General features: G+C 37.4%; 1 protein-coding gene across 2 annotated transcripts in view; it reads right to left on the bottom strand.

The window, feature by feature from the left end:
- Positions 1–14695, bottom strand: part of PTPN2 (protein tyrosine phosphatase non-receptor type 2) — an 88356-nt gene that overhangs the window by 39882 nt on the left and 33779 nt on the right. For both annotated transcript variants that reach the window (XM_028089336.2, XM_028089333.2), the window contains exon 3: positions 2044–2144. In XM_028089336.2, coding sequence (XP_027945137.1) covers positions 2044–2144 — 101 coding nt within the window. The remainder of the gene's footprint in view (positions 1–2043; positions 2145–14695) is intronic.

The following is a 14695-nucleotide window of genomic DNA, read 5'->3' on the forward strand; positions in this document are numbered from 1 at the left end:
AGTGTGGAGGGTCTTGAATACAGGAAATTAGTCACCAAACTTTTTAAGAAGTAAAGTGGTATCATCAGATTTGTATGTTACAAAAATAATTCTGAAGGCATTGCTAAAGATGGATTAGGAAGGGAGGGACTGGTAGCAAGGAAACAAAAAGCAACTGCATTAGGATTCAGTAGATGATGAACATAGCTTTAACCCAGGTGAGAAAAACAGGAAGGGAGCTGGCTTGGTTTTAAAAAAAAAAAAAAAAAAAAGAGTTAGATGTAGAAAATACAGAATCTGCAATGTAAATGAGTCATCTGGGTAAAAACATCCAGTGAAGACCTGAAAAATATAGGGGAAAAATTCAGGAAAGAATAAAATGCTAAAGACAGCCTTCTGAGTCCTCCAGCTCTAAATGCATGGAGCTCTGTCAGGACACACAGAGCAGTCCAATAGGGACAGGACACTTAAACACAACTGGTAGGCAATTTCTTTATCATTATGGGATTTACAGTATTTTATGAGAGAATTATTATTACTTCTATTACTACTACTAAGACGCAGTAACAAATGCCACAACGAATAATCCATGGAGGGCTTACCATAGTACCAGGAACTATAAGCACTGTTTCACAGATAATATAGGTATACATCTATAATATAAATATATATATAGGCTTGGGGAGTTAGGTAGCTTGTCCAAGGTCACACAGCAATCTTATGGTTGTAGAGCTGAATGATTAAGAGCATGACCCATGGAGCCAATGGGGCTTCAAATTCTGGCTTAAACTCACTTGTTGTATGGGCTTGGTAAAGTTTAATGCTTCTGGTCTTTAGCTAATTCCTCGTGCATTAAACCAGGGGGATGACAGTGTTTACCAGAGAGTTATCCTGAGCCTTAAATTATACAAAACACATAAAGTACAGAATAAGGTTACAAAACTGCTAGATGTTATTAATTTTATTTCCTACTATGATGTAAAGTTCATAACAACAGGGTTTTGCTTAATGTCTAATTTTTAAAAAAAATTTTAAGGGGGGGGGAGGGGCAGTTGGAGAGGGAAAGAGAGAGACTCTCAAGCAGATTCCACACCCAGCATGGAGCCCGATGTGGAGCTGGATCTTACAACCCTGAGAGGGTTGTAAGGTATTGTATACCTTTATATTTTTCTTTGAACTGTGAATTTATGTTCCTTCCCAGTTTTTTTTTTACATAGTTTTTCTTTTTTTTTAACATATAGCAGCTACTTTAAGTAAAATGAATTATTTTTCATTTCCTGTCAATTAGAAATAGTCTAATAGAAGATCTTTTTACTATATGAAACTGTTGTCTCTTTCAATAACAGGTTATTCTGATCCGAATTTTTAAAAAGTTCAAATATTATGAACATATAGCTTATCTTTTGAATTTCAAAATCATTAACTGGGGGATATAACAGCACTGCTCATTAAGCCTCTGTCATTTGATAAAGGGCAGCTGGTGTGGATAAACCAAAATAATTTCTATTATCAAAGAATGAAAGAATAGTGCTGGGATATGGATGTGGCCAATGTGCCAAGAAGCAGTCAGTCAGAATGCCACAAGGAACCCTCATGCTTTCTGGCCTCCCAGCCAGTATTCTGGGCACCTGGTCTTACCACCCTCACTCCGAACAAAGGCCAGACATCACTGAAGCATGTTCATATTCTCTGAAAATACATGCCAGAGAAGGGGGTCGAGAAGGGCCTTCAAAGGGCCTCTGGTTATGATACAGATTATGTGAAGAGAACTTAACAAAGCATTAACAAACATTTTGTATCAATATAAAGGATGATAATTTGCCTTAAAAGAACTGGTATAAGTCATTTGTTAAAAACTTTTCCTTTTTAAAAAATAACTTTAATTTCATATTCACATACAAACCTACAAAACACTGAAATGTCTACATTTTAGTACATAACAGAAAAAACTGAAATGGCATTTCATTTCCAAAAGAAGTAAAGACATCCTTTTAGCTGTGTTTCAAAGCAGACCAACCACAATAACTGCACTGCAAAGCATCTGCTTGACATCACATCACTTGCCTGTGTTAAGATGTAACTCCTCTGTGCCTCTTCTATATCAACTAAACTGGCATTTATATAATCATTTTCAGCATTTTGCAGCTTAACACGACTGTGATCATCTGAAACAGAGAAGGATAAACCATAATTGTCATTTCAAACTTCTCATTTCTTTTTTTACTTTAATATTAATGTTCTAGGTATTTATAAAATGATAGAAGAAACAAAGAAAAATAAATTAGCACCACAGAGTTGAGTCAAGTCCTGAATTATTCCCTTTTGAAGGAAGTATAAAAATGAAATCTTGTTGTTACTGTAGTATTGGAAATGCTTTTGTTTGTAGTAGGTTAGCTACCGTAACTAGAAAAATTGACCAAAGAGTAAAATATAGTAAAAGGAATAAGGCATCTACCATCCTAAAAGTAAATGGATCATTTAGAATCTTGGTGCTTAAGAACTGATAGGTCTATCTACAAAAAACCATGCAAAAAACAGTGCATTTTCTTTATTCCTCAACTGACCTGCATTCAACTGTGTTAATAATTTTCAGTAATTATATTTAAATTAAGTTAAAGATTTTTAAATACAGATGGAATACTCTAATTCTTTTTCTTTCTTCCTTTCTTTTTTTTAAGTAGGCTCCAACTCACAAACCCAAGATTAAGAGTCGCAGGCTCTACTGACTGAGCCAGCAGGCACCCTGGAATGTTCTAATTCTTTACAAGACAACCAAAGATGCTTCATTACTTACATTGTGTTATAACACAATAGAGAAATATACCTAGTTTAGATACACTTCTTGCTTTTAAAAGTAAAAATATCACCATATGCAACAACATGGATGACCTACAGGGTATTATACCAATTGAAATAAGTCAGGCAAAAACAAAGACCATATGACTTCACTTATATGTGGAATCTAAAAGAACAAAACAAACAAACAAAAGAAACAGACTCATAAACACAGAGAACAAAACTAGTGGTTGTCAGAAAAGAGGAGGGTGGGGAGATGAGCAAAATAGGTGAAGGGTATTAAGAGTTACAAACTTCCGGGCGCCTGGGTGGCTCAGTTGGTTAAGCGACTGCCTTCGGCTCAGGTCATGATCCTGGAGTCCCGGGATCGAGTTCCGCATCGGGCTCCCCTCAGCAGGGAGTCGGCTTCTCCCTCTGACCTACCCTCTTTCATGCTCTCTCTCTCTCAAATAAATAAATAAATAAAATCTTTAAAAAAAAAAAGTTACAAACTTCCGGTTATAAGTAAGTCCCCTGGATGGAAAGTACAGCATAGGGAATATAGTCGATAATAGATATTTTTTAAAGATTGTATTTATTTATTTGACACAGAGTGACACGGCGAGACAGAGGGAACATAAGCAGGGGGAGTGGGTGGGAGAAGCAGGCTTCCCGCTGAGCAGGGAGACCAATGTGGGGCTTGATCCCAGGAACCCTGGGATCATGACCTGAGCCAAAGGCAGACACTTAACTGACTGAGCCACCCAGGCGCCTCTATAGTCAATAATATTGTAATAGCTTTCTATGGTGACAGACGGTAATTACACTTATTGTGATAATAAGCATTTCAGAATGTATATAAATGTTCAATCATTATACTGTACATCTGAAACTAATATAATATTGTATGTCCACTATACATCAATTATAAAAACAGGCCTCAAAATTAAGAAAATGTCATGAATCCTACTAAGAAAAACCAAAATACAACCAAAGCATTAAAATATGTAGAGTACCTATAAATCAATAAGAAATGACAGAGACACCCTGTTTTTTAAAAGTGAACAAGGACAATACACAAAAGACTACTCTCACTATTAATCAAAGAAATGCAAATTAAAATGAAAAGATAACTTTTTTTTATTTAAAATTTTTTGGCAAAGTTTTTTGTTTTTAGTTTTTTAAATGATAATGCCCAGTGCTGTCCAGGCCATGTCTAGCCCCTTAGTAAGCACTAGATGAAACTATAAGAGAACTTTCAGATGCCTGGTTTAGAGTAACAGGTGTAAATCCTTTAAAATCCAAGGTTCCCATTTCTGTGAATGAAACCAATGCATATAGCCAGAGACAGACACAGGGATTAACAGTAACACACAAAAGGGGAAAAAAACACAAATTTCCAAAATGTCCAACAGTTAAATTACAGTATATATGAAAGATATACTACTTTAATGGGGCCATTAAAAATCATGCTTTAGGGTTAAAAAATTAGTAAAAATCTCACGGATTGAGAATTTATGCTGATTTAAATATGTAGTCTACAAAACTTTACCTTATATCATTTTGATGGAAAAGGAGAAGTTTTTTCAGAGAGAGAAGGCATGTGCATAATAACAGAGTTAACACTGGCTCAGTATCCCAAATACACAACTGTCAGAAGAATGTAACTGAATTATAAACCGAACACGTCTGATAAGTTTAACTCTGGAGAATACATTCAATTTAAACTGCTCCCCTGCAGGAAATTTATACTAAATATCCTTTTTCTCCCCACTCTTAAACTTAAAAAACGAAACAAAAAACTGTTTACATTATCTCCATATGAAAGAAAATGTTAAATGGCTACAGTTTCACACATCAATTAGATATCTGAGATGTTTCTGCTGGACTGAATCCAAGACCTCTGTAAATATTACATGTCATTTGCCAACAGGGAAAACTACGATCTTGTTAGAGTAAATCACTTATACTAGTGTTCTCGGAAAGATGATGTCAGCAAGCACTTTTTTTTTAAACAGTCACTTTTTTTTTTAACAGCTTAATCACCCTTTAACTGTTAAATTGTGTGAGATGGTAAAAAGGTCAGCTACCCAATTAGCAAAACAAAGATCATATATCTCCTAGATAACACTGATGTGTCAGACTGTCCCCTTTTAGAATGCTATACCATCCCTAAAATTCGCATTCCACTAGAATATAATTACCAAAGGAATGTATTTCCTCATGCTGTAATCACAGAAAGAACACAAACCCCAAAGGTTAATCGTATCTATTGCACAAGTGAAAAAAGCAATTTGGCCAACAGAAGCAAGAATCCATAAAAACTGGGTAGGTTCCTCTCCAGGGCGCTGGGAATTGAGTTATCTTGCAGGTTGCCATCCAAAGTTCTGGAGGAAATAAGAAATAAGCTCAGAAAAAGACCTTCGACAGTTTGTTTTTAAGAGTATTTGACACCCTGCCCTCAAGACCTTGAACTAGAATTCAGTTATTTTCCCTCTAGCTTTAAAATCTACACCAGCTGTCACTGCAATATTGAAAACACCGAATCACACGTAAAAGCACAAATACATTTCCTGGAGCCCCAAGGTCTGACCAAAAGGGAGCAGGGTGCTACCTAAAAGACACCCAGGGTCCTGGACAGTCTGACCCCAAATGGTGGCCCTGCTACCCTCTCACATTTATTATATATAGTCAACAAAAGCAAAGGAAGACTGAATTTTCTCAGAAAAAAATTTTTTTTCAATGTTGCTGGCAGATTAAGACTAAAAAAGGAAGGTAATCCTTGGGAAAACTCTCTAGCAATTTAGAACTGGCTACAAATGTTGGCTGAACCTATATTTTCTCCTCAGGACTAATTAAAAATAAAACTCTGAAATTCACCTACATTATTAGAAATTTATTTTAATTCTGCTTTATTAAGAATATTAATAAAAACTTCAAATCATATTTAACATTCTGATTCTGTAGGAAAAAAAAGTTTCTAGTGTTAAGTAAAACATATCATGTTAAAACTGTCTACAAAGACAGTAACTATATAGTACATTTCAGGAAGTGAAACTATCAAAGCCTTTTTATGATAAATTGTGACTTTATGATTTATATTCTCTAGCAAAGATAACAGACAATGCCTCTTCTCCAATTAAGAATCACTTCATGTGTGGTTTAAAATATCTACGAGAGTGGACACAGGTCCCCTCACAACCTGAGAGTCAGAATGTCCCCTTTCTCTGCCCTATTACTATCAGTCAGCCCAAAATCTGTGAAGTGTTCTTCCAAACCAAACTTGACTTTTGAATTAGTACAAAAAAATAAAAATAAAAACACCAGAAAGTTAAATGCTTTCTCCTCTCCCAGAGTTTATTTGGCCCAGAAACCTCTGAAATGAGATTATCAAATAGACAGTCCTATAACCCGGGGGGCTCTAAGTATTAAGCCCCAAAGCCTCCAGTACTTTATCATCATTCTAAGTTCAGTATATGGTTATCTCCCTCTTTCCTATTTTTAAAAAAATCCAGCAAAGGGAGAAAAATAAAGACAGTTCAGACTACATTGCATGAGATACAAAAAGCAATCACAGGAACTCTTAATTCTCAACATCTAATAACACCAAAAGCTGAAAAATCAAGTATATATTTTAAATAGGGGGCACCATCTGTTCTTAATTCTTGTCTACAAGTGAATGAAGAAATGCAATATCCAATAGAATTGTAGCTTGTAAACTGGATAAAAATTGAGCAAACTTCTGATGAATATTCCCTTCACCTCCCACCCTCAAACAGTAGGTTTTCTGAGAAATGGTTTCATCTGTCAAGAAATGACGCTCTAGCTGTGGCCTGAGCTGACAATACAGATTAGCTTCCTCTTTCAATAATGTCACAATAAGCCTTTTTTTTTTTTAACACCCCTACCCCCTTCACTGGTTTACCTTTTATCATTATTGTAAAAAGATCGTCTTTTTGAAAGTCTTCCAGGTCAAACAGGAAAAAGAATTCACACTCATCATAACCAGCCTCCTAGGTTATACCAAGGCAGAGATAAACAATCATTATCATCAACTGGGGAAGGAGAAGACCGGTTCCATTAGTACAGCACTGAAAGACTTTCCCCTTCTCAACCAGAGGGAAACCGTAAGTTTTCAAACACTGATGTCTATATTTATATGTTACCTCCCTGCAAGAATGCAAAGCATTTCATAGATATGCTGACCCTCTTTGACTCTACAAGTTAAATACTTGAGGCATAAATATTATTAATTTTCTCTCTTGAATCAATGAGCCAAAAGCAAAGCTAGAACTAAAATCCAAGTCACCATAAAAGCACTACCATATTAAGAAACACACACCTTAGTAAACACAGTATTAACATTTCAATTGTTTCTTCTGAAAATAAAACTCAATTTGATAATAGTTCCTTTATTAATGACATAACCAACTATGACCACTGTATAGAATTTAGAGGCCTAGGATATGTCAGGTACTGTATGACACACCTTACTACATTTCCACAACAATCCTTACAACCCTATGAAGTTGACATTATCATGTTCATTTCACTGACACTCGGGGAATCTTTACCATACACACACTAGAGAAGCACAAGAGGAGATTCAAACTAGGTTTATACAACTTAAGAGACTACATATTTCCCACACTACGTTGTCTCTGATATGTCCAAGTTGGTTCCTTTACCATTCTTTACACACACCCTAAATTCTTCTTGGCATTGCCTTTCACACTGTTCTTTACATCAAGGATGACTTCCATCTTCATCTCTGTCACACAAGCTCACTTCCATGAAGATCCATACTATGACTTACCTGCTCTAAACAGCCTCTCTGAGGGAACCCCTACCATGAAGGTCCATTCTTTACATTTAAATCCTTCAACAACTTTATATACAATTTTCATTCAACAAATATATTTTAGGAGCCAGACAACAACGACATAAAAATAACATATAATTTATTTAAAGCTTTTTAAAAGAAAAAATTTTAGGGGTGCCTGGGTGGCTCAGTCAGTGGGTGACTGACTCTTGATCTCGGCTCAGGAGTTCAAGCTCCGCAATGGGCTTAAAAATTTTTTTTAAATTAAAAATTACTTAAAAAAATAAAAATTAAAAAAAGTAAAAAATTATATTAAGTAGTAATTCCTAGTACCATCTTTATTGGACTATGTGTTGCGGGAAGAAAGCTGACCAACTGATGCCTGAGGAGGCCAAGTGAGATGAACAGGCTTCGCTACAAAGATGAAGGAGGAGCACACACACACAAAGGAGTAAAAGGGAATGGTGTATCATGAAAGAACGACAAGTTCAAAATGGCTGAAGAGGTCCCAAAACATGTTGAGGCCAGACTCTGAAGAGCCTTGTGTGCCGTGCTCCAGGAAAAGGCTACACCTCGATGAAGTTCTTTAAAGGACTGAGAGAAGCTCACATTTGATTTCAAGAAAATAACTACCATCACTATGGAGGACAAACTGGAACTAAAGGAAGACAACTTAACACACTGATGCACTAACAGTTTAAAGATTTTATTTATTGACAGAGAGACACACAGCGAGAGAGGGAACACAAGCAGGGGGAGTGGGAGAGGGAGAAGCAGGCTGCCCGCGGAGCAGGGAGCCTGATGTGGGGCTCGATCCCAGGACCCCGGGATCACAACCTGAGCCGAAGGCAGACGCTTAATGACTGAGCCACCCAGGCGCCCCTGCACTAACAGTTTAATCAAAAGATGAGTACAGAACCAAACGGTGGCAGGAATGGGGACGGTTACAAAGAAGCATGTCCCAAGTACACACCATCACCAACTTGCTAACCAAGTGGGTGTTCTAGAAACATCCAGAAGGCTCAATCTTTTTCAAACAATAGGTTGACTATCTGTGACTTCAATCTCTTTCAATCCACCAAGATTTTAAGTTTTAAACTTGATAGGACAATGTTAATTGATTAAATCTGGCTTCCACACATTTCCAAATTGAAAATAGATCTTTAATCTATCCCTAAGAGTTTCTCCAATGGAAAGAACACCTGGGAAGTATCCTTTTAAAATGTGTAAAATCAATTAATCCACTAATGTACTTTGGAACATGGACATCTTTCCTCTTTAATAGTTTGCATAAAATAAGACATACTAAATTTCAATTTATCAGTAAGCCCCTCACCCTTTTCCTTGAAACTCAGAATCTCTGCTTTAAGGAGAAACAGAGCCTAAAACATGGAGGGTAGAGGGAATTGGGGAGAAAGTACTATCCTTACATCCAGAAGTCCACGGGACACCACAGAAACGAAGTAGACCAAATATTTATTAAATTCTTTCTACATTCGAGGACTGTTATAGACACTAAGGACCCATCCATACCCTTGTGGAGCTTACCTTCTCAGAAAGGGAGACAGCAATAAGCAAAACAACTAAGTAAATTGTATTTTATATGGTGACAAATGCTATGGGGGAGGGGGAAAAGTTGTGCTAAGGAGCAGGGCAGGTTGCAATTCTATAGGGTGGGCCTCACTGAGACAGTGACATTTAAGCAAAGACTTGGAGGAGGTCAATCATATGACTATGACTATTTTGGTTAAGAGTGTTCCAAGCACAGAGTAAATACCTTAAGGTGGATGTGTGCCTAAATGTCTGAGGGACACAAATAATGGAGCTTGAGCCCAGTGAACAAAGGGAAGAGAAGCAGCCTCCAATTTAGGTTCAGAGAATCAAGAAAATCTGTACTGATTCATTAGTCTCACCTCGTAAATTCAACTCAGAGAAAAAGAGTTTGTACTTCCATCTTCTTAGTGTTTACCTGAAAGAGTGTCCTAAACAATTTAGATTGGCAAGTGTTCAAGCACTGTTTATAAAATAAATTCCAGAAAATTTTCATATTCAAATAATTAAACTATGGTAGAATTTTGCTAGAATGACAAATCACTATTAAACCATTCTGAAATCAACACAGGAGGTGAGATTATGTTAGCTGACTTGAAGAGTGACCTAATTCAGCAAAAAGAAAGAGCTCAGACAGCTCCAGAACTTTTTAGTCGAGATACCTGGAACTCTGGCACAGATGAAAGAAAACAGGTGAGGGAAGGCTAAGGGGACTAAAAATGTAGATTCCCAAGTCTGTCCTGGCTCTACCAACCTATGTGACCACAGACAAAGCTGTGATTTATATAGAAGAGTAACCTGCTACTTGAGAAACATTTTTAGCATCCAAGTTAGTGACACACTACACCCTGTGGTAACAAGAGGTCACTAAGTCTCAGTTTTCTTGTATGATGAAATGGCTAGACTGGGCCAACCCTTCTTAATTATTTTTAATGAATGACCCTCACTTAATATCCTAAAAGTATTTAATACAAAATTCTTTGAAAAGTCCTATTTCATCTTAAAAATTTATAGGAACTTGGGGCGCCTGGGTGGCTCAGTCGTTAAGCATCTGCCTTCGGCTCAGGTCATGATCTCAGGGTCCTGGGATCCAGCCGTGCATCGGGCTCCCTGCTCAGCAGGAAGCCTGCCTCTCCCTCCTCTCCCACTCCCCCGCTTGTGTTCCCTCTTTTGCTGTCTCTTTCTCTCTGTCAAATAAATAAATAAAATCTTTAAAAAAAAATTTATAGGAACTTAAAAATTCTACTTCATTGTGCATCTGTATTTTAACATATAAGCAATCACACCTTCCCTCCCCACATTCCGAGTATAATCAATGGCCCTGGAAGATATGCCATGTTTCCCCAGGATGTTAAGCTCCCTCCCTGTACATTTCTGCTCCTCCCTCCAGTCCCCAGTGCTAGTACTCTACAGCAGAGCTGCCTAAGTGATGAGCTGTGGCTACAGTGAGGGCCCTCCGTTAGAAGGCTACCGTTATGGCAAGATTTTGATCCTCTAAGCCCACGGGGCAGCAGCAGTGCCCACACTTTCAGCTATCTGCAGCCTTCTGTTAAGAGTTAAGCTCTCTGATAGCCTGGGACCCTGTCAGGTTCACCATGTATTCCCACTGCCTAGCATAGTACCCTTTCCAAGTACCCAATTCAAGAAGGCATCAAATTCAGAAACCTTGAAAGATGCTGGTATAACCCAGACTGTACTCCAATTTCCTGTTTTACAGGCACCCATTTGTGGGTGTGTACAGTTATATGCCATTTTATCACATGTGAAGATTGTGTATCCACCACCACAATCAAGATACAGTCCTGTTCCATTACCACAAAGATACTCTGTGCAAACCCTACACAGTCACACTCTTCCCCCAACCCTGTCCCTAACCCCTTAATCTGTTCTCCATCTCTGTAATTTTATCATTTCAAGAATGCTATAAAAATGGAATCATACAATATGTAACCTTTGAGATTGGATTTTCTGACTCAGCATGAGTCCTCTGAGATCCACCAAACTTCTTGCATGTTGTCAATAGCTCATTTCTTTTTACTGCTGAGTAGTATGCCATGGTATGAATACACCAGTTTGCTAACCACTTACCCATTGATGGACATTTGGGCTGTTTCCAATTTGGAGCTACTACAAATAAAGCTGCTATAAACATTCATGAATAAATTTCTGTATGGACAGAAGGTTGCAATTCTCTGGGATAAATGCCCAGGAGTGCAAAGGCTGGGTTATATAAGGTATGTTTAGCTTTTCAAAAAACTGCCAATTTTCCAAAGTGGCCATACATTTTATGTTCTCACTACCCTTGTATGAGATCCAGTTTCTGTATTCTTGGAATACCGTGGCCTCGTTATTTTAGCTGTTCCACTGGATATGTAGTGATCTCTCACCAACATGGTTTTAATTTTCATTTCCCTAATGGTTAATGATGTTTCCCTAATAGTTAATGATATTTCCCTAACAGTTAATGATGTTTTTCACATGCTTACGTGCTTATCTGCCATCTGTGTTCATGATCTTTTACCCATTTCCTAATTGGACTTCTTTTGGTTTTATGGTTTGGTCTTTTACTGTTGAATTTTGAGAGTTCTATATATATTCTAGGTATGAATTCTTTGTGGTTTATATTTTCTCCAGACTGTCCCTGTCTTTTCATCTTCAACTCCCTATCAGGGTCTTTAGCAGAGCAAAAGCTTTTAATTCTGGTTTACTCCAATTGACTGATTTTTTTCTTTCATGGACTGTCCTTTTGATGTCACCTTAAGAACTCTTGACCTAGCCATAGGTCCTGAATTTTCTCCTGTTTCTTCTAAAAGTTTTACACTTTATATTGAATCTGTGATCCACTTTAATTTTTGTATAAGGAAGTTTAGGTTGAGTTTTTTTTTTTTTGCCTGTGGGTGTCCAATTGTTCAAGTAATGACTGTTGAAAAAAATCATCCTTCTGCTATTAAATTGCTTTGCACCTCTATCAAAAATTAGTTCACCATACTTGCATGAGTCTATTTCTAGGTTCCCTGTTCTATTTTACCAATCTGTGTTTCTATCCCTGCCAATACCACATTGTCTTGATACCATAGTTACACAGTAAGTCTTATAATTGGGCAGATTCCTCCTCACCTTCTTCTTTTTTGAAATTTAGTTATTTTAGTTCCTTTGTCTTCTCACACTCATTTAAGAGTAAGCTTATTTATAGCTACAAAAAAAATCTTCCTGAGATTTTGGTAGGAACTGTATTACACCTACAGAAAAATTTGGGGAGAACTGACATCCTTACTATGTTGAGACTTCCAACCCATGGATATATTTCTCCATTTATTTAGATCATTTTTTATTTCTTTTATCAGTGTTCTGTTTTCAATATTCAGGTCTTATACATGTTTTGTTAGACTTATTCCAAAATATTTCCTTTTTTAAGAGCAATTATAAAGGACTTTGTATTTTTTTTTAGTTATTTATTTGAGAGAGAGAAAGAGAGAGACAGAACATGAGCAGGAGGGGCAGAGGGAAAGGGAGAGAGAATCTCAAGTAGACTTGACATTGAGCACGGAGCCTGACACAGGGCTTGATCTCACAACCCTGAGATCACAGCCTGAGCGGAAACCAAGAGCGGGATGCTTAACCGACTGTGCCACCCAGATGCCCCTAAATGACCCTGTATTTTTAATCTTGGTTTCCATGTGTCCACTGCTAGTAATTATAAAGATAATTAATTTCTGTATGCGGATCTTATATAGAGCAACCTGGTTTAACTCACTAATCAGTTCCAGGAGATTTCCTGGTAGATTCTTTAGGATTTTCTATGTAGACTATCATGTCTAGACTTTGTGCAAATAGAGACATTTTTATTTCTTCCTTTCAAATCTGAATGCCTTTTATTTCCTTTTCTTGTCTTCGTGTACTGACTAGGATTCAATATCCCCCGCCCTTTTAATCTTTTAAAATTTTGTAAGTTGAAATAATTTCAAAACTTACAGAAAAATGCCAAGAAAAATATAAATAATTTTTTTCCTAAATCATGACAACAAGTTGCAAACATGGTATCTTATTACCCCTGAATAGTTTGTGTGTATTTTCTACAAAGGACTCAACCCTACTTTACCACAGTATAGCCATCAAAATCATAAAATTAACAGTGATACTTTACTAACCCAGACCCCATTCAAGTTTCACCAAATGTCCCAATAATACCTTTTAAACAAAAGGATCCAATACAGGATCACATGTTACATTTTTTTTTAAGATTGTATTTATTTATTGAGAGAAAGAGAGCACGCACATGAGTCACAAGCATGCACAAGTGGGGGGAGGGACAGAGGGAGAGGGAGAGAGAATCCCAAGCAGACTCTGAGTGCAGAGCCCGATGTCAAGGCTTGATCTCACAACCCTGAGATCCTGACCTGGCCAAAACCAAGAGTCCGATGCTTAACCGACTGAGCCACCCAAGTGCCCCAATCACATGCTAGGTTTAGATGTCATATTTCTTTAGTCTCCAACCTAGAACCATTCCTCAGCTTTCCCTTGGGAGGGTTTTTATAACCCTTTGAAGACTACAGAGTGTCAATCCATTTGAGTTGTCTGATATTCTCTACATATGAGTTCAAGTTGTGCACTTTGGTGAGTTCAGCAGTGATGCTCTGTACTCACTGCATTCTACAGGGCAGTTCAGGATTTCAATGTGATGTGTCCCATTATTGGTCATGATTACTTGTTTAAGGTTGGTGTCTGCGAAACTCCTCTGCACAGTTACTATTCCCCTCTTATGTTAGTATTTTACATAAGGCCACTTTAAGATTATGTAAATCTTTTGTTCCTCATCAAAATTTTACCCACCAAGTTTACCATCTATTTCAACATTTATTACTTGCCATCCTACACTAAGGTAGATCTTTCCTTTCTCCCCATTTATTAATTGATATTTCTTTATATCAGTGTAAACTCATGGATTCCTATTTTATTCAGCAGGTTATAATTATTATTTATTTCAAATGCTCAAATCACCCCCAGATTTAGCCCACAGACTTCAAGATGGTTTCTGTGTCCTTTTGACATAGCCTCATCATTTCTTGACCATCCTTACCTTCTGGGACTATGACACATTCCATGTTACTCTTATACTTTCCCTGCCCCAGCCCCAGAGTCAGACATTTCTTCAAGGAGCCCTTTTCCTCTTAGTGGAGAATGAAATTTGGGTATCAAAAGCTAGGCATGCCCAACGCTAAGAGGGTGTCATTGCTCCCAAGACTTCTCAGTGGCCAGGGCTAGGAAATAGAAACATGCACATACACACATCTACATTTCTATGTATCTGTATATCCATATTCCCTGAAAACCGTGAGTTCATACAGATACACTAATTCTAATCTAACATCACAGGGTTCACTCCATCTTTCCTCCACTCTTCAAACATGCCCCCCCAAACCACCACCTAGCATGCCTTCGCCCTTATTTACATGCCTTCCACATGCTGGTCCCCAACCCCAAGGACTTTTAGATTGAATTATTCAGAGGAGAGAGGGGAGGCTAAATGAGGTCTTTAATACCTCTTTTCCTATCCTACTATTTGAGATA

Source organism: Eumetopias jubatus, unplaced genomic scaffold (assembly GCF_037043125.1).
Source record: "Eumetopias jubatus isolate StellerSeaLion01/CBP00866 unplaced genomic scaffold, mEumJub1_p1.0 scaffold_16, whole genome shotgun sequence".
Lineage (NCBI taxonomy): Eukaryota > Metazoa > Chordata > Mammalia > Carnivora > Otariidae > Eumetopias > Eumetopias jubatus.